The sequence below is a fragment of the Balaenoptera ricei genome, chromosome 7 (assembly GCF_028023285.1).
Source record: "Balaenoptera ricei isolate mBalRic1 chromosome 7, mBalRic1.hap2, whole genome shotgun sequence".
Classification (NCBI taxonomy): domain Eukaryota; kingdom Metazoa; phylum Chordata; class Mammalia; order Artiodactyla; family Balaenopteridae; genus Balaenoptera; species Balaenoptera ricei.
In genome coordinates this window covers 39,740,516-39,760,685 of record NC_082645.1, presented here as the reverse complement: position 1 = coordinate 39,760,685, position 20,170 = coordinate 39,740,516, and the positions used below count along the sequence as shown (strand labels likewise).

The window sequence follows — 20,170 nt, the reverse complement described above, 5'->3', positions numbered from 1 at the left end:
CCTTTCCCAGCGTCGCCCCCTGGAGTGGGCTTCACAGACCCCAACCCCTGGGTGGCAGGTCCCACCCGGGCCCTGCCCAGACAGTCCAGGAGGCAGCGCAGGCCTAGAGCTAAGGAGAGCTCAGCAAGGGTCAGCCAAGGTCAGCAGGCCTGCCCCTGAGGAACACTGACAGCTTGGGGAGGATGTGATGGAAGGATAAGTAAAAACACCCACGTCTGGAATGGCACAGACCACACAGGGTTCCAGTTTGGGAATTGAAAGCGTGTGTGTGCGTGATGTGTGTGGACGGGCAGTGAGGGCTGCAGAGGGAACGTGGGAGGCTGTGTCAGTGGGTCCGTCCACGTGTGAGGGACCAAGTGTGTTGTGTGAGCATGTGTGTGTGGTAGAGGGACCGGGGAGAATGGATGTGAGGGTGGGAACATAGGTGAGCGGGCTGGGGGGGGGGGGGGGGGAGGCGGGAGAGGGAGAACCAGCAGAGGAGGCTAGTTAGGAAAATGTGTTGTCAAAAGTGTGTTCAGTGGACTTCCCTGGCGGTCCAGTGATTAGGGCTCCGTGCTTCCACCGCAGGGGACATGGGTTCGATCCCTGGTCAGGGAACTAAGATCCCACAAGCCGCTCGGTGCGGCCAAAACAAAACAAAACAGAAAAACATTCGAAAGGGCAAAAGAACATGCTCATGAGTGAGTGTGAAAGACGGAAAGCTTGTGAGTCTGGGAGAGTCAGCACGTGGGGTGTGTGTGAGTGGGCATGACGGAGGGTGTGAGAGTGAATGAGCAAAAGTGTGAGTGTGCCAGTGAGAAAGTGTGGTCACTAATGAGTGTGAATGTGTGTGTCAGCATGTTATGGGGTGTGCTGGGTGAGTAAGAACTTGTGAGTGGATGAACACAGGCGTGAGAACGTGAACGTGAGGGCCTGTGGGTGTGAGTGTGTGTGAAGATATGTGTGTGAGAAAGAATAAGTGATTGTGCCCGAGTGTGGGTGAGGCCGTGAGAGAGAGAGAGGTGAAGAGTGAGCTTCTGGGTGTGGGCGTGGAAGGTGTGTATGCTGGGTGAGAGTGTGCATGAGAGAGTGCAAGGGTGTAAAGGAAGAAGAGATACTGAAATATTGATCTCTGGCTGGTGGGAATACAGTAACATTTTAATGTTCAATATATTTCTGAATTGTTATAATTATCTATGATTATGGGTACCACTTCTCCAGGAAAACAGACGCGGAGGAAGCAACTTCATGGCTTCATTTCCGTTTCCCCTCCAGCTGCCCTGTCCACCGTCTTCTCCACCAGGCTCAAAAGGCCCAACTTCCTGTGAACAGTCATCCTACTTCTGTCCTGAACGGCTTGTGCTCTCCGAGCCCACACCTGGCTTTGAGGAGCAGCTAACACTGGCCCAGGGGCCAGAGTGCAGCCTCGGGTCCAGCCCTGATCAACCACTTGCCTCCAGTCTGGGGTCACTGAGTTCTTGGATTCAGGCTCAGTCCCACATAAATTCACATGACATGGGGATGAAATAAAAATGCATGACTGTATCTAAACAACAGTTTCTCTCGGTTGCCATGTCACGTGAAATGACTCGACGTGTTCTCACCAAATTGAGAGACTATTTGGGGTGTCTGTCTTCAAACACAGGCTGCGTGGCATTTTGAAGGGCTCTTGAGAGCCCTCAGAGCCAGGCACCCCCCAGGGCCACTGAGACAGAAGTTGACCAGAGGAGACAGACCCAATGAAAGGACAGAGAAAACTAACCAGGATCTCAGATGGTGAGCCCTTATTCCAAAGGGAAGTAGATCTGTTACTCTTCCGCCCCAAACCCTGCAGGTCCCAAGGCCCTACCTGGCCTGCACTTCCTCTGGCCTTGACCTCTCTGTGCCTACCTCCTGCCTTCCCCCCTTCTCTTGGTCACATACACATTGATCTCCCTGTTGTCCCCCAACATGCCTGCCATGGGCTGACCTCAGGGCCTTGGCACCGGCTGTTGCCTCTCCTGGAAGGCTCCTCCCCCGGACATCCCCATGGCTCCTTCTTTTACCTGCTTCAAGTTCCTGCTCAAATGTCACCTCCCAGTGGGGCCGCCCCAAACCAGTACCCCCTGCACTTTCTATAACCATCTAATGGAGGTCATGATCTACATCCTTATTTCTCACTGTCTGTCTCCCCCAGGTGAAAGACAGCTTCACAAGGGCCAGCATCTTAACTCTGTTTTGTACGGATGCAACTCAAGCACCTAAAAGCATGCCAGCCCTCAGTAGGTGCTCAATAAATATCCATTGATTGTTGCATGGAAGTAAGTCACAACATATAGAGGCTATAAAATTGCAGGCACTGATTTGAGTTTAAATCTCAGTCAGGGCTCCATGGTTACAGTCTTAAGGATGGATGGATGGATGGATGGATGGATGGATGGATGGATGGATGGATGGATGGATTGATGGTTAGTCACTCTGTTAAGACCTGGGGAATAAATTCTACAGCTCTTATGTTTCCATAGGAAGTTTTATGTTTAAAATGATATTCAAGAAAGGCATGCACAAATAAAATTTTAGAAGAAACAAATTCAAAAGTTCATAAACCAATCTGGTCTTTGAGACTAAAATGAGTTGGGAAACATGTCAACATACCACTGTCTCCTCCAGCCCTTTGAGGTCCTCTCTGGCTTGTTCTCTTTTATCATTGAGCAATCTAAAAAACAGAAAGGAACTGTGAACCACCAAAGGGGCATCAGAGATTCTCACAGATACCATTTGCATCTGCAGATAAGTCAACAAAACAAACCAACTCACCCAAATGGTCATGGTCTGTTTTTAAACTGGCCTGACCTAACCTTTATATTTGGGTATCTGAATCACCAAAGTATACTTTTTAAGACTTTGCAGGGCAGTGGGGGGACTTCCCTGGCAGTCCAGTGGTTAAGACTCTGTGCTTCCACTGCAGGGGGCATGGGTCCGGTCCCTGGTCCCTGGTCAGGGAACTAAGATCCCGAGTGCCGTGCAGTTGGCCAAAAAAAAAAAAAAACTTTGAGAGGATGAGAGAAAACAGAGGAAATATTTAAAGCACACTCACAAGAGCTTTTCCAGTTTCATTTCTCTCTCTTGGTCCTCTATTTTCAGCTTGTTATAATCAGAACTGAGCTTCTCCTGTTCCAGTTGCAGTTTCTGATTCAAACTGAAATGGAGAGGAAAAAGCAGTACATTCCACATCAGCCTGAAATTCTGAGTCATGCTGCTAAAGACGTGGTTCTGTTCTAACCCCATTAGCCCTGTGCAATAAAGGCGGCAATTCTGGAAGATTTGGAGGGATCAGAGAACAACCTCACAGCTTCCTCCCTGCCCAAGTGAAAATGAATTTCTGGGAACATCTAAGAGGCATGAAACATAAGGCTTTGAGAATGTATTTATAGTTGGCTTGCGCAAGAGCTTTGGGAGGGAAAATAATGAGATGGGAAAGGGGCCGAAGTTTTAAACCAGAAAAACAGAGCCCGGTAAGAATCCTGCTTTTCCGCCCTACAGATAGTACATATGCACTCCCAGAACCTTATTTGGCCACTTTGACCTTCCCTTCCTCTCTGATCTGATGCTCCAAAAACATCCCCTAAATCCAAATCCCTAGCTGACATAGGGACAGTTCTGTTCTGTGAAGTCTTGGGGGCGAAAGGGGGCAATGGTCAGAGAGGGGAAACACAAAGAAAGTCCAGGGGCTGTTGCAAAAAAAGAAACTCACCATCCGGTTGGGGGTATTTGGTCACCATTTATATCAGCCCGGTCCTTATAAAACCTTTCATACGGCCATGCCTACATGACTGTTGACAACAGATGATACACTCTCCGAAGGAAAACCCATGTGAAACGCAAAGGCCAAGGAAATGTCCCCACTTGTCAACTCACTCAGAGACCCTCCATCTCTCTCCCCTTCCTTCCCTCCCCTCCCCTTCCAGTTGAAAAATCTGAGGGTGATTCATCAGCATAACAAATAAGAGTCACAGTTAAAGGGGAAAGCTCGACATACGTGGGAGCATGGGGGTGGACCAAAAGAAGGGGAGAGGCGATGCTAAGTGCTTTCCTAGGTAGACTGTGCACAGAGCCCCATCACATCATTTACACGTTTGCTTTTAAAATGCAAATGTGCTGTGTGAGTAGCTCACGGACATTGAGAGAGAATGAAACTCCAACTCCAGTTTGATTCCTGTTTGGCAGTGTGACCCTAAGTAAATCATTTAATCTTGCTTCCCATATAGAAATGTTTCTTCATCTATAGAAACAGAGAGGAGGGAACCTTTAGTGTAGACCCGGGGTGGCTGGGAGGGGGAGGACAGGGGAGGAGGGTATCAGTGGGTGGAAGTGTATTTCAATATAACTGGTTTTCTTTGTTTTCCTATGTCTTTAATTTGGGGCATTTAAACACAGCCTGGGGACTTGTGTTGATGAGGCGGGAAGGTGAGAGGAGTGGGGAGGGGTAATTACTGAGCAGGGGGCTCTTCAGCAGCTACAGCAGGAGAATGGCCTTGAGACCAGCTGCAATGCCCTCGAGCGCAGACACACGCACAACAGCACGGGTCCCTAAGGAGTGTGCCCCTGCGTGTGCCCTTGTGGGCAGGTGGCTCTGGGGCGTGCCGTGTTCAGGTATGTGTCGGGCTGAGGCAGCGGGAGCTGACTATCTTCTCTGGAGCATTTCTTAACCCATCAGAAACCCTGAAGCAGAACCAATTCAGGTTTTTTGGGGTTTTTTTTCATCCTCTCATAGGAACAGCATCCCCACCTTCTGAGGTATGTGTCTGCCCAGCTGAATCACCAACGTGCCCCTGCTCCGCGGGAACCAGGCAGGGCAGCTGGGCCCGCCTGCCACCTGCCCACCAGAGCCCCCGGAGGCTCGGCTCCAGGTGGGGAACAGACCGCAGAAGCATCACGTCTAGCTCGCTGAGGCACCAGGGCCAGAGACCAGGGTCCATGGGACGGGGAAAGCAGAGACCTCCAGGCTGGCCCAGGGGCCATGCCCGTCCCAACGCCCCACGAGCCCCCGGGCCAACTCACTCCCGAATCTCATCGATGATTTTCTGCTTCTCCTCGATTTCATCTCGGAGTCTGGACAGCTGCTTCTGATGAGCTTCCCGGTGGCTCTCCATCTGCTGCTCCAGCGCCTTCTGCAACCCAGGCCGGGAGAAATGTATCAGCCACTCGTTGGCTCTCAGCCGGCTCTGTGACAAAGCCCTTGCTCGCTATCTCCTACCCCATATCCCTCAGCTGTCAGATCCCCAAACCAGGGCCCTCAGAACCCACCGTGCTTTACAGGGACAACAAAACTCAAGGATCTGTTATAAAACTGAGTGGTCCCTACAGGAAAATTAGCCCATTCCATGAGTAAAGGGTCTCCCCCTGAGCTTCTATAGCTCATCTGAGCCACACGGCTTCTCTCGCCAGGTCAGTCAGAGGGCATGGACCTCTTACCACCTGGGTGACCTCAGACAAGCCATGGAACCTGTGGGGGTTGCACTTCCTCACCGTGAAATATAGATAATTTCCCGGCCCTGCCCACTGCATGGATTTACAGTGATAGTCAAAGGAGACCTTTCCACCAAAGTGATGCAAACCCAGGAGAGGGGTTTGCCTAAAGCTAATCAAAAGTTCCACATTTTCTCCTATCTCATTGTATCCACCTAAAAATCTTATTTCCCAATCATCTTTCCCACTTTTCCTTTTCTGTTTAAAATGTGACCAAAAATAAAGATCTCTATGTTTAAGATGAAAGCTCAAATTTGGGCTGTTTCTTTAAAAGATAGAGGGGATAGATGTTTCCTTCCATTCAAAGAAGGGGCGACCATTTCTGCAGAAGTTGTGTGGAGTGGCCCCATGCAATGACTGGAAGGTGTGCTCTCTCCTTCTTGGTCATGAACGGGAAGAGAAATGTACCAATACAACATAACTACTATCTACAGACACCTTGGGATTCCTGGACACCTCCACCTCCATCTCATTGCTAAGCCCGGCCACACTCTGAGAGCAGCTCTGGTGCCCAGCCCCGGTCCCAAACCCCCTCCCTCCTACCCTGCCACACACATCTCTGAAGGAGTTGGATTTTCCTAGATCAAGGAAATCAGTCCAAACACGTGCTGGGCTCCTGGAAGGGGCTGCGTACACACCTTCATTTCCTCAGCATCCTGCAGCCGGGTCAGATGTTCCTTTTCTTTATCCTGGAAGCTGACTTCATGCATTTTTTCTGTTTTGAATTTTAAATGATGATTTAAGATTTAACTGGCAGGACTCACACCCAAAAGTAAAAATTAGAAAACAAAAAAAAGAATGGGGTGAAACATCAGCTTATCTTACCAATTACAACCATGGTATAAAGGAACGTGCCTCTGAAGGAGGACTTCTGGCTTTTTAAATCAAGGCTGATCTCTCCTGGGAGATTATCGAAGTCCTTCGGGGACAGTGGCGATTGGAGGGGAAGTGCTAACTTGGAGTGGTCACGCTGCAGCTGACCTAGCTGTCACCTCACGCCTCGGAGGACTGGTTCCCCCCGCCAGGCCTGGTGAGCTACTCCTGGGCAGCACACATAAACGTGCTTTGTCAGTGATAATGCACTCTGCGAATATTAGTGGTGTTTGGATTCGTGCCACTATTAGAGTTTCGGAAGGAGCTAATTTACCTCCCATGGGTATTCTCTAAGAATCTGGAGCAGGAAAAAAATCTAAGGATAGGCACAAAGACAATAGAAATATAAAATAACACTCTCCAGACTAAACAGGAAGGCCACGCCTCGTACTGGGGGCAGGGCTGTTATGTGGCACACCTCTGGGAGGGAGGGACCGGTCCCAGCCTATTCTTGGGCAGTGGCCCTCCCTGAGCACAGCTGGCAATGGGCAGCCCGAGGTGGAGGGAGCAAAAGCGTTTCAGACAGTGACATTCAAGTCATTAAGTATCCTCTCTAGTCTGTTTCACTTTATTTCAGCTCTTCTTGCTTTGATTTTGTTTCCACTCAGTGGCACCACTGCAGAAGCCATTTACCAGAGGGAAAAGTCCTTTTCCATGTCAAGTTTTGGGTGGAGCATTCTGTTCCTAACACCCCTTAGCACATAAAGAAAACCTTACAAGGTCAAAGCGGGGGTGAGCGTTTTCTCTTTCATCGTTAATTTACCTTGGCATTTGAAGCAAAATGTATTTACTGAGCAAATGACTATAGGACAATAAAGGAAATAAAAAAGGATAGCATCATCGCCAATCCTATTACCCTCTCAAAACCATTTCCTTTCAAATATTAATTTACAGGCCTTGGAACATAAGCATCTATTGATTTTTAAATGTTATAACCACAGTAAAGATGAAATTACATATTATGATGTTTAATCTAATGCCTTGTAAGCACTGCTGCACGGCCTTCATGTACTTCATCTCCAAGATGAAAAAAATTGTTCTTTTAAACAACACACCATAGTTCATTTAACTGTTGGATATTTAGGTGGCTTCCTTTCCTTTTTTTTTTCACTAAGTAATTCTGCAATGAATATATGAGATTTGAGGAGCAAAAGGTATGAGAAGTGTTGGAATTATTAATATGTATTTTCAAAATGCTTTCCAAAGGGACTCTACCAGTTTTCGTTGCAACTCATAATATGATCTGTGTGTTCCCGTTTCACCACAACACCTACATTCTTAATCCTGTTCTGGTTTCTACATTTCTAGTCATTTCTCTCAAATCTCTTCTATTTATTCACATTTATTGAGTGCTTCCTATGTGTTGGGCACTTCACTCCAAAAAGGGGGTCAGGAGACTGCCTGGCAAAGGAAGAGCTGGTTCAAAGGATGGGGGATGCAGGTAAGCCGTGGGTGCACGTTCAGGCTTTATATTAAGAGCAACAGGACACCAGGGAAGGGTCAGAGGCCTGGGGTGGGACCCGAGGTAGAACTTGATTTTGGAATCCTCCTTTGGAATACAGCCCAGTGGTCAGCCTAGAGCAGGCTGGAGACGAGCTCCTCGGTAGATGGATGCGGCCACAATTCTTAATTAGGATTAAGGATAGCGACAGTGAAGACGGAGAAGAGCAGAACCAGAGAAGCACCTGGCAGGTCGAATGGACAGGCCTTGGGGACAGACTGGACGCAGGAGGTAAAGAAGGGAGAGGATTCTGACTTGGGCAGCAGGGTGGACAGAGGGAAAATGGGAAGAGGAGCAGATATGGGGTGGGGGCAGTCTTCTAGACGTTTCTGTCCCTCCCTCCCCTGCCCAATTATGCCACTGTTTTCAGTAGACCTAGAAATGCTTTAATTGAGCAAAATTAAGCATCATGAGTCCAGCCAACTAGAGAGTGTGTGATTGAGGGTGGGAGTCAGACACCTGCAAAGTGGTCAGTTGCTCACCTTGGGCTCGGAGCTTGGCCAGCTCCTCGCTGAGCGAGTCTTGCGACTCTTCCAGCTGCCTCCTCTTCTGCTCCATGTTCTGCATGTAGTCGGTCAGGGATTTGATCTTGGCTTCATGCTTTAAACAAGCAAGCAGATAAAAGGGAGCAGTGAGGGCTTCCCTGGTGGCACAGTGGTTGAGAATCTGCCTGCCAATGCAGGGGACACGGGTTCGAGCCCTGGTCTGGGAAGATCCCACATGCCGCGGAGCAACTAGGCCCGTGAGCCACAACTACTGAGCCTGCGTGTCTGGAGCTTGTGCTCCGCAACAAGAGAGGCCGCGATAGTGAGAGGCCCGCGCACCGCGATGAACAGTGGCCCCCGCTCGCTGCAACTAGAGAAAGCCCTCGCACAGAAACGAAGACCCAGCACAGCCATAAATAAATATAAAAATAAATTTTAAAAAAAGGGGCAGTGAATGACTAGCAAGTGGCCATCCTGGCTTGCCCGGGACTGTCTGACGGGACGACGCAAGAGAGGAGGAGTTCTCGAGTCCTTTTTGTTGAGTCCCAGCACCCAAATGGTGCATATTCTACCCTTTGTTTGGGATCTGTCCTTTTTCTTCCATGTGCTTCTCTGCTTCGTTCCCCACAGACCCACTCAGGGCCGTGCCCTTCCTCACTGTCCTCTTAAGTGAGATACCAAAGCCCAAGCTGCTTTTCCTCCTTACAGAAAACAAGAGTGTGCTGGAGAGAAAGGGACTGGGAAAATGTCAAGGCTGAGGGCTTCGTGCTTTGAAACAGCACCTCTGGATTTCTTCTTTGGAACTCAAATATTATGTCTTTTCTTTTTCTGTCTCTCAAACACACCAATTCCCGTCTCGGGGACTTTGCATTTACATTTTCCTCTCCCTAGGAAGCTCTCCTCGGCACCCTCCCAGACATGGTCCTGGCTGGATCCTTATCACTCAGGCCCCAACATTTTCTTATAGCACCTAACTTCTGCTTGATTTATCTATTTTTTTTCTACTTGTTAGCTCCATGAAAATAGAGAGTTAATAAATAATAATGGTGTGAATGAATGAATGAGAGCTCGTGACTGAATAGGGACAGTAGTCACTTCTAGGCAGATGGAAATATGCAGACACTCCCCCCTCCAGATCTACAGGGTTCATATTTAGGCAGGAACACTCTGGAGACTGAGCTCTAATCTAATGAAATAACCTCTGGGAAATGGGACCCTGTTGGAGCAGTTGTTTTATAAGCATAGCTTTTGGTGACAAGGAAGAGTGTAAACAAAGGAGATAACATCATTTTAACTGGAAATATTTTGTCAGATTCCTTAGATCATGTCAGAAAATAAAGAGCCAAGATTTCTCTTACTTTTGAACCCCAGGCAATTATGACTGAATCTTTGGCTTTATGTAAATTGTAGCAGAGTACAAAATAGCACCTAATGGAAAACTGTATTTGTTGCTAATGCAGAAAGCACTGTCTAACTAAAACCATCCTAATATTCTTGACTCCGATCTCATATACCCTGAGTGAGTGTCACTCTAAGATCTGGGCAACTGTCCTGGGCCCTACACTTTAGAGCACCCCACTTGGGCGGTCCTCTGGCTGCATCCCACTCCACTGAGCCAAGTTCATATGCCAAGGGAGCGTGCCCACCTCTTCTAGACCACAGTGAGTCTGGGAACCTAGAAACTTCTTACTCCAATGGCCCTAAGGCCACTCCCAGGACCAGCAGTGTGGCTCCCATCATCCATTTACATAGATTACAGCTGACACATTTACACACTTCCATCAGTTCACAGAACGTGCAGAAGGGACTCGACTTGGACATGGAGGCTGGTACGTCCAGATGGAAGGAGAGACACTGGGCTGCAGGCCGCAGGGCCTCTGTCTGTGCTCTTGCCTTGGCCTCCAAATATTAGGGGCCTCCAGAAGCACATGCTCTCAGTGTAACAGGCGATCTGGAAATCAGACTTGAGGTGTACTACGTCCTAATGTTTAGTGTTTTTCCTCTCAACGTTCACAAATTATAAAAATGTCAAACAGTAAAGCAAATACAGGAAAAGTAGTATAAATTTCACCCATTAACCACTCTAATTTATTAACCATTTCCCCCTATATCCCTGGTCTTATCTATATGAATGCATATCTTACCAAGCTGCAAGGCATAGCATAGATCTATAACTCAGCATTTTCATTTTTACTTAACTTTATATAATTATACTTTCCAAATGACTGGGTTTTATCAATTTTTTGTAAGAGCTGCATAAATCCTTCCATGTCACTTTATGTTATTAGTCTCTCAATAGATAGTTGCCTATTTTATTTAATTAAAATGAAAGTGATACTGCACTAAACATCTTCCATATAAGTGCTAATATTTTTAATCAGGGAATGATAATACCATATGAAATGAAAAATTTTCATTTTTATTATCAATGAAAAATGCTATGAGCGAAATTACTGGACCAAAGTATACTTACATTTTTATGGTTTTTGATTCCCAAGGTCCTTTCCAAAAGGACTGACCAAATTATACTTTTCTCAATAAATGTCACTATCACACACCAGCACTGAATAATCTCTTAAATATTAATACATCTTTGCTTATTATGTTATTTATAAAATGGAACCTTGATGTTTAATTTGCGTCCCTTAGATGATTATGGTAGGAGACAAGGAGATGGTTCTATGATGACACAGTCCTATGTTGAAAAGCATACAGGATGAAGTATGCTTTTATCTGTTTCTCAGCACTGTCTGATGCGCCATTCCATACTGGTATCTGTTTACCCCAAATGACTTTAGCTGTTTTAATGCCTAGACTAAGGCAGTGAGCAGCTCACACTGGACCACTCACAGAAGCCTCAAGCCCACACGCCAAGCTCAGGTATCAGTGGCAGGTCAGAAACGAGGCTGCTACTTTCTAAAACCACCTTACTAAAATGAAAATACCCTTCTAATGGAAGAAGACCTTACTCATTCAGAGAATGAAATATGCCCCAGGAGCTTGAAGATTCTTTCCAGGCTTTGAGTGCACACACAGTTTAGTTTGAGTCCCAGCTCCGCCTTTCACTGGCTACATGAGTTTGGACAGTATATTTAATCTTTCAAGTCTCATTTTCCTTATTTAAAAAAACAGGAACAATCATAAAACCTGCCCATCAGGAATTTTTTAAAGATCAAGTGAGAGAATGCACGTAAAGTGCTTAACATAGTATATGGTGCGTTGTAAGCACTCAGTAAAAGGTTAACTGCTACTACTATTAATAATAGTAGTAGTGATGGTAGTTTCTGTTGTCCCATATTAAATTGGACCTGTGGTAGAGATTAAAAGACGAAAGAATGTTGCCTTAGTTGATAGGAGTTTTAGATGCCACCCAGTCTTGTCCATTCATTACATATCTCTATCTATCCTACCTACCTACCTACTACTTAGCTAGATAAAGATATATAGACACATCCTTTAAACAGGGACTGAAGGTAATCCATGTAATTCACACAACTAAACCTAGCCTTAAGAAATAAGCCTGGGCTGTCATTGCCTGGGAGGCCACGGACAAGTCTTACGTAAAGCGAAGTCCTTCAACGATCCCTGTTATGCACCATCGGCCCCAGTAAGAGCATGGAGGAAGCAGATTTTCCAGGGCACAGGGGTGTGAAATGAGGAAGAAAGGCGTGGCCTACCTGGGAGATGAGCAGCTGGCAGGCTGCCAGCTCCCGCTCACTGGCATTCATCTTCCTGTTGGAGTCCATCTGGGCGCTCTCCAGCTGTTTACTGCGGTTCACCAGAGATTTAACCTCCGACTTCATCTTGCTGATGTACAGCCGGGCCATGGTGAATTCCTCCTCAATGACTCCATTCACATCTGCCAACTGAGCACAGGAGGGAACACGCTCAACTATGCCTACAATTTCCAGAGGTTCATGGGGGTCCTGAAACCTGTCCATGGGAACTCAAGATGTCCGTGGATTTCTGGTTAAGAAACCCTAATTGTAGGACCACAAGCTGAGAATTTTTCTCTAGAAAGTACTATACGTTCAACCCCAAGTTCTCTGAAACCTCGGGTAAAACTTTCAATTAAAAACCTCTGCTGGGGGGCTTCCCTGGTGGCGCAGTGGTTGAGAATCTGCCTGCCAATGCAGGGGACACGGGTTCGAGCCCTGGTCTGGGAAGATCCCACATGCCGCGGAGCAACTAGGCCCGTGAGCCACAACTACTGAGCCTGCGCGTCTGGAGCCCGTGCTCTGCAACAAGAGAGGCCGCGACAGTGAGAGGCCCGCGCACCGCGATGAAGAGTGGCCCCCGCTTGCCGCAACTAGAGAAAGCCCTCGCACAGAAACGAAGACCCAACACAGCCAAAAATAAATTAATTAATTAATTAATTAAAAAAAAAAAAAAAGATGGGTTGAGATAATTAATACTTTAAAAAAAAAAAAAAAAAAAAAACCTCTGCTGGGGGCTTCCCTGGTGGTGCAGTGGTTAAGACTCCGCCTGCCAATGCGGGGGACACGGGTCCGAGCCCTGGTCCAGGAAGATCCCACAAGCCACGCAGCAACTAAGCCCGTGCGCCACAACTACTGAGCCTGCGCTCTAGAGCCGGCAAGCCACAACTACTGAAGCCCACGTGCCACAACTACTGCAGCCCATGCACCTAGAGCCCATGCACCGCAACCAAGAGTAGCCCCCGCTCGCCACAACTAGAGAAAGCCCACGCGCAGCAACGAAGACCCAACGCAGCCAAAAATAAATAAATAAATAAATAAATTTATTAAAAAGAAGAAAAAACCTCTACTAACATAATCTTCAATTAACCAGGTTTTTCATTACAACTGATTTTTAGCATAAAAGAGATGATAGAAGAAAAAGACACTGAAATTTTAAAAAGAGATAACTCTGAAGAGGTGTTCCATTCAATGTCTTACACCTTACATTTCTGGAAGAGCAGCAAAGCCCAGTGTTCCTAAGGTGACTCTGAGTCCCCATAAGAAGTCAAATCAAAATTTCAATTATGTTCTCTATAATCTGCTATCCAGAGAGGCAAGCAGTCTAATAGCTTGAATATGTTTCCATAAGCAAGGGTTGAAATAAAAAGGATTTTCTATGTAGTCTTCGATTAAACAAAAAATCTAATGACTAAGAATGTACTATTACCAAAAGTACCTCTGGGTGAAAATTTTCCTGCATAACTTCTCATTACTACCCATCTGTTTCCCTGCCTCTACACAACTGTCCCTTCCAAGCACACAGGAATCTAGATTACCTAAGAATAACAATGTAAATCCACCTTTAGAAGAAAAGATTCTGACAACCAGCATTCCTGTACCATCTCATGTTTGTTGTCTAATTTTCAGAGTTCTACTGGAAACAAACACTGCAGCAAGCAAGCTACTTGGGATAAAAACCCATTTGCTGAGATGCAGAGATGGTCTTGAAGGGCAACTGACGACATGAGCAAAGCAACTGTGTGCATATTTTGTTTAACCACCAGAGGGCATCCTAGCACCTCAGGAGAAAACAAGAGCCCTGTCCAGTACCCAGCCCGTGAACAGAGGCTTCTGTTGGTTCTAAGACAATGATTCCAACTACGGTTTTTTTGATGTTCCACAGTTCGCTGCCCACTTTTGTCATTATTGCCGTCATTAACTCATCGTATGACTATTTCTTCAGTAAACATTTAAGAGCTAGGAATTATGGAATCGTGTATCAACCGGAAAATTGGTAGCAGATAGGAAGTACGCTAGACAGTGCTGAGTGCCTGTGATTTGGTGTCAAACTTCCCCTAAAAATTCCACAACAGTATTTGTTAAATGACTCCAGTGTCCATCAACACAATGCAGAATCTATGTTAACAGCAAGAAAATCCACGAGTATCAATATCTGACTCCATCCTACTTTGATGGAGGTTCTTGCTAATCAGTTAGTTACATTTCTGACTGCCAACGATTTGCCTGCCAACACCACTCCTCATTACATTCCTTTTATAATCCAATGCTGTGGAGGTAACGGGTGAGAAAATCCCTCCATCTTTAAGTTCAGTTTTGTTCTTCTGCCTTTGTGACCGGTCCAACGTGGAACAGAGATGAGAAACTCATTCTTTAGCCTGACCAGGTGTGCCTGCATATTGTCTTTCTGTATAAAGGTAAGGGGCCATCCATCTCTTTCATGTGGAATTCACAACCTACACCATCTCCTGGTGGGAAAACATTGCTGAACCAAGAGGCAGAGCATCATGAGAAGGGAACAAACATCTCCTCCTCTAAGGCTCTCCTTAAATGAGGACACTGTGTTTGCTATGCCCAGGTCCCATATGAATCGGGGAAGAGTGAAGAAAATGTACAATAATGGGCTTCCTCCGAAGTGAGAGCTGGATATTTCTTCCCCCAAACCAGAATCATAACTTCTGAAGCCTACACTTGTCCTAGGAGGTCTAAAAGGAGATTTTTGAATCCACACCTGATGGAAAAAAACAATACTCCAAACAAATGGTTTTAACTGTAAGGTTTCTTACCACTTATGAGTTCATATATTTAGTCATGTTTAGTTCAGAGTTTTCAGTAATTCCAGTATATACTGTTATTTCAAAAAGAAGAATCAGAGTTTGCTGCTGCACTATTATTTCATACCTCTCCCCTGTGGGTCTGACAATGACTCCAATGTACGTACTGGGCTGTGCGATCCAGTTTGGATGACTAATCCAGCAGAAGAGGCTGCCTCTCCTTCCATCTTGCCTGTATGGAAGGAGTCACCCCCCACGCCCACCCCATGACTTGAGAGCATACAGCAGCTGAGCAAGGTGCCATTTCCAGGTCAAGTAAGAGGTAAGTGAGGTGACTGCTCACATTCTAAGACCTCAAAGTCATAATGGGACTTTAAAAAATCCTTTTTAGGGCTTCCGTGGTGGCGCAGTGGTTGAGAGTCTGCCTGCCAATGCAGGGGACACGGGTTCGAGCCCTGGTCTGGGAGGATCCCACATGCCACGGAGCGACTAGGCCCATGAGCCACAATTACTGAGCCTGCGCGTCTGGAGCCTGTGCTCCGCAACAAGAGAGGCGGCGATAGTGAGAGGCCCGCGCACCGTGATGAAGAGTGGCTCCCACTTGCCACAACTAGAGAAAGCCCTCGCCCAGAAACGAAGACCCAACACAGCCATAAATAAATAAATAAATAAAAATTTGGGGGGGGGGGTGGAAATCCTTTTTAAAAAAAATGCCCAGAATTGTCAGGTTTATTTATAAGTGCAGTACAGAGCTAAGGTATGATACAGTTGCTTCCAAGAGCTTGAGGGGCAAGAGGGGACTGAAGAAGCAAGCCCTCCTGGGGGTGGGGACCCCAGTCACCCTTCTGGCTGAGGACTGGACCTCAGACCCCAGACCCAGCAGACCCCAGGCTGTGTTGAAGAAGTTGATGGAAAGGGAGCTGTCGGTGATGAGGACTGACTTCAGACCCGGGATCTGGAGCAGTTTTATCTGCATCTCTGGTCCACCCATAGTCAGGTCCCTGATGGAGCCGGAGCCCAGGGTCTGTGTCACCTGCTTGAACTTCTTCACCTCCACCTCAGCCAGACCTGAGGTCGAAAGAAAATTAGGCAGCTAATCCAATCCATCTCATTTACTCTACCTCAACCTGCTATTCTGCTTGTGGCTAGGAATCTGGAAATCTTCGTTTTAAAGAAAGACCAGTGACATCGGAACATGAAAGGAAGGGGAGGCTCGCTAATAAACCTGAATAAAGTCAACACTAGGCTCATCTTGTCATTTGCTGCTCTCATCTTGTTTTGTTGACTTAAAGTATTGCCTGGGCTCTGAAAATGTTTCCACATGTCATTGAGCTGGAGAAATATGGGTTCTTCTGTTTCCTTGCTGTTTCGGCCTGTCATATCCTGGAACTGAGGACTGAGGGAGACTCCAACACCTATCTTTCCCTCTCACCCCAGAGCACTATCAGGAGGGACCTTGTGGGGACTGAACAACATTTTAGGAATAAAAATACAAGATCACCTAAAAAGATTTCCTCGATCTCGTTTTTTAGATCAAAAGAATTATATCAGTTGAATACTCATAATCAGTAAGAAAAGTATCTGTACCCACAATGATAGATCTAAGAAATATACACATAACTCATGCAATTCCTGAGCTGACAACCTTCAAGATAATCTGCTCTCATCTTGTCATTTTACAAATTAGGAAAATGAAACCCAGAGAAGTAAAGTAACTTGCCCAAAGTCACATAATTCCTCCCCTTTAGCTTTCATTGCCCTAATGATTAAATCATAATTGTAAGAAAAAAATAAACAGAATGATTAAGAATATGATGCTATATAAGTGAAAGTTACCAATGAAATTAGTTATCAATGAAATTAACTAGGGCATCCAATTTCTGGAATCCAAAAATAACTTAAAAACATTGAAAGTATTTAAAAATAATCTCAATCATACTTCATATCCCAAAGGTAAGGACTGTTTTTTAATTCCAAAGCACCCAGACACTCCTTGATTTCATTAGCATTTTTCATCAGCTCTATTTTAGAACTTAGCATAAAAATATCTTCCTTTATCGTTATCAGCAGCAGGCACCAACTTCCCATAAATCAACTGCACCTTCATATTGCAAGGGCCATTTAATCACCCCAACCTCAGAAGTTTATAGCTCAACACCAACATATGCATCTAAAAATAAATCCTCAAATATAAAATCACCAAACTGGAAAGGATTAATCTTATAGTACCTGAGAATTCTATGCTAAAATTAGATTCATTTGCAAAGATTCATGAAATATTCAGTTACAATAGAGGTTCCATGAAAGAATGATTGGGTTACAAGAAGTCATATACTCTAAACCTAGACCTGTTATACCATCGAAGGAGGACTTTCAATGTTTCCCAGAAATGTCAATAAACGAAAGTAATTTGGGGAGGCTTCTCTAGTATTTAACAATCTCACCTCAAAACCTGAGTGTTCCCACAAAGCAGACTGATGTAGAATTTGGCCTTTTAAAGGCTGAAGGGCTAAACTCCAAGAACTTCGTTTTAGGGACCTGTGAGGAAGTTGAATACTATAACACTATTCCCTGGCTTGTTAAAATCCACACACGTTTAAACAATGGCTACTCCACAGAAGGGGCTGAGTTCATATAAAGCTATGGTAATCAAAACAGTGTGGTACTGGCATAAAGATTAGATCACTGAAATAGACTAGGGAGACCAGAAATAGCCCTACACACTTCTGGAGGTGGCAGACATGCTCATTATCTTATTGTGGGGATGGTTTCATGAGTGTATACATATGTCAAAACTTCTCAAACTGTATACTTTAAATATGTGCAGCTTACTTTACATCAGTTATACCTCAATAAAGCTATTTTGTTTAATGTCACTATCTTATTTTCCAATGTCCTCTCTATATTGTGGCAAATTGTTAATTGTTCTCAGATAACGTCGTTTATTCTCTTTTCTCTCTATTCCTAACTCATAGACAACGTTATACCACCCTCTTTCTCCTCATCTCCCTTACATCCTTGCTATCAGTGACACCAATGTGCACCATCCAAGGGGTTAATCATGGTTAGTTTAAGCCCATTATAGTAATACTATTTCTCTTTGCTTTCCCAGCTTCCCTTGAAGTTTGGGGTGACCGTGTGACCCAATTCTGGCCTTTATAAAGTATAAGGGGATGTCTATTGGGGATTTCTGGGATTATAGTTCCCTCCTGGATGAAAGCTGGCTGCCTTTGCAGCCCATCCTGCCTTGGATGTGGTTGTGTGGGGATGTGACAATTGGTGCTATAGAAGCTATCTTGCTACCTTGAGACAAAAATCTACAGATGTGAAAAGGCAATAGGCTGAGGAAAGCAGAAAGAAAATAAAGAAAAGGCCTGGATGCCTGACATTGTTGAGATACTGCAACAAATTTTGCTTCTAAAACTTCAAGAAGCATAAGAATGACCTGGGGAATCTTGTTAAAATGAAAATTCTAATTCAGTAGGTCTGAGGTGGGCCTGAGAGTCTATATCTCAAACAAGTTCCCAGGTGAATGCAGATCACAACCTGAATAACAAGATTCTAGACTTCTCATATTGTGAATAATTAAATGTGGCTTTATTTTTTTAAGCCACTGTTAGAATCCTATTACTTCCAGCTGAAAGCTCTCCTAATTCATACTGATTGGTTGGGGATTTTCACTCTGTTGGATTCTCATAGAAAAGAAGAAATGTTTCTGAGGGTAGAACTTTTGCTTAACGTATCCAGTTCCAAACCTCTGTGACACTGGTATGCAATTTTGAGGAATAAGCCAACTTACATAAGGCCAACCAAGATTTGAGGACATTTCCTATAACTGAAAGGTAAATTTTTTTCTCCCCCTTAACCAATCATTTACTTAGTAATTCAAGCAGCCCTGCGTTCATTCATTCAAATATTATCAAGCACATAGCAGATGCAAAACACTGTGCTAAGCACTGGATACTTAGGAGAATAAAACACAGCCCCTGCTTGCTTAGAATCATGCCATTATAAGAGCAGGTAGAGAGGATAAAAGAAAGGCTGGCTTACAGTCTTCACATCATTGGTGCCAATAATTCCTCCTATCTCCCCCAGATCCTTCAGCAGCAAATTCAGGATCTCGGTGGCCCTCTTTTTCTGGTGATTGCTAAGCTCTTGCAGCTGGCTCAGCTCTCTTTGTGTGGTTGTCAATGTAGTCTGCAAAACACATTTTAACAACAAATTAAAAGGGTCACTCATCAATTTCATACACATGGCATTGCAAAGAATAATAACATAATGTAGGACAGAGTTCTTTTATCATTTCATGTGATTTCAACACAAGAGTCCTTTTAAGTCAGACTATAGTATAGCACTGCATTCTCTGATAAGAAAAGGAATTTGTCTTGGCCTGATATGTCATTTGTCTGCATATCAGACAACAATTTCCAGGTCAGTTATTAAATAAGTTATTAAAAATAAGTTATTAAAAATAAATAAAGCCCAAAAGGAATCCTTACGTTTATTATGTGTAATCATATCATCCTACCTACCAAATGTTCTGTTTCAGTCCACATTCTCCAGGGTCTAAACGTACCTGCAAGCATCCCCCCCTGCACTTCCAAATAAACCTGCTCCCTGGGACCACTTCCAAATTCCCATCTGGCTACAAAATAGATGGGTCTGGAAGGCGCAAAGGGACATTAGGGAGTCTCGAAAACAACCTAGAAAAAGTCTTTTAATCTTCACGGTGAAGCTGAATTGAACACTTCACCTCGTTTCAAAATTGGTCTGGTTCAACTGGAGATGGCTTCTTAATATATAGCAGACGCTCCATTTTACTGCCAAACATGAACAAATCCACCTTTCCCATCCTTCATGTATGTTACCCAAATGTATATATTTTTAATTAACAAACTCTCAACATCAACAGAATAGCCACCTTTTGGTGTCTTGGTACTAACTCAGCCAACAGAGAAAATAATTTCCCTAAATTATGGAGTTGTAGAGGTTAATGCAGAGACGTTTATGTAATTCTTCCATATGCAGCTATTTTACTAGAGCATTTTTACTAGAGGACTTTTAATGATATGACTAAAAATAGCACTGTACACCAGTCTAGCAGTCCTTTGGTTTGACAGAAAATAAAACTTGTATCATGGAAAACATTTCATTGTTTTGGGAAGCAAATAATACCAAGGACTAGTTAAAGAATCTTGCAGAAAACAGTAAGCAGAGAAAATCTAAGTCTCCTTCTTTCCTACTGTGACTTCTGGTTTGTTTCTCTGGTTCTTGTTTCTGTTTTTATTTGGCATTGCCACTGCTTATTTCATTTTGTTTTTAAAATCCACAGAA

The 20,170-nt window shown here is 44.8% G+C and overlaps 1 protein-coding gene across 1 annotated transcript in view; it reads right to left on the bottom strand.

Moving 5' to 3' along the window:
* Window positions 1-20,170, bottom strand: part of KIF5C (kinesin family member 5C) — a 172,612-nt gene that overhangs the window by 22,754 nt on the left and 129,688 nt on the right. Inside the window, exons 15-21 of the mRNA XM_059927129.1 lie at window positions 18,887-19,033; window positions 12,024-12,212; window positions 8,344-8,461; window positions 6,126-6,202; window positions 5,020-5,129; window positions 3,056-3,157; window positions 2,614-2,674 (exon numbers count right to left, since the gene is read on the bottom strand). Of these exons, the coding sequence (XP_059783112.1) occupies window positions 2,614-2,674; window positions 3,056-3,157; window positions 5,020-5,129; window positions 6,126-6,202; window positions 8,344-8,461; window positions 12,024-12,212; window positions 18,887-19,033 (804 nt within the window). The remainder of the gene's footprint in view (window positions 1-2,613; window positions 2,675-3,055; window positions 3,158-5,019; window positions 5,130-6,125; window positions 6,203-8,343; window positions 8,462-12,023; window positions 12,213-18,886; window positions 19,034-20,170) is intronic.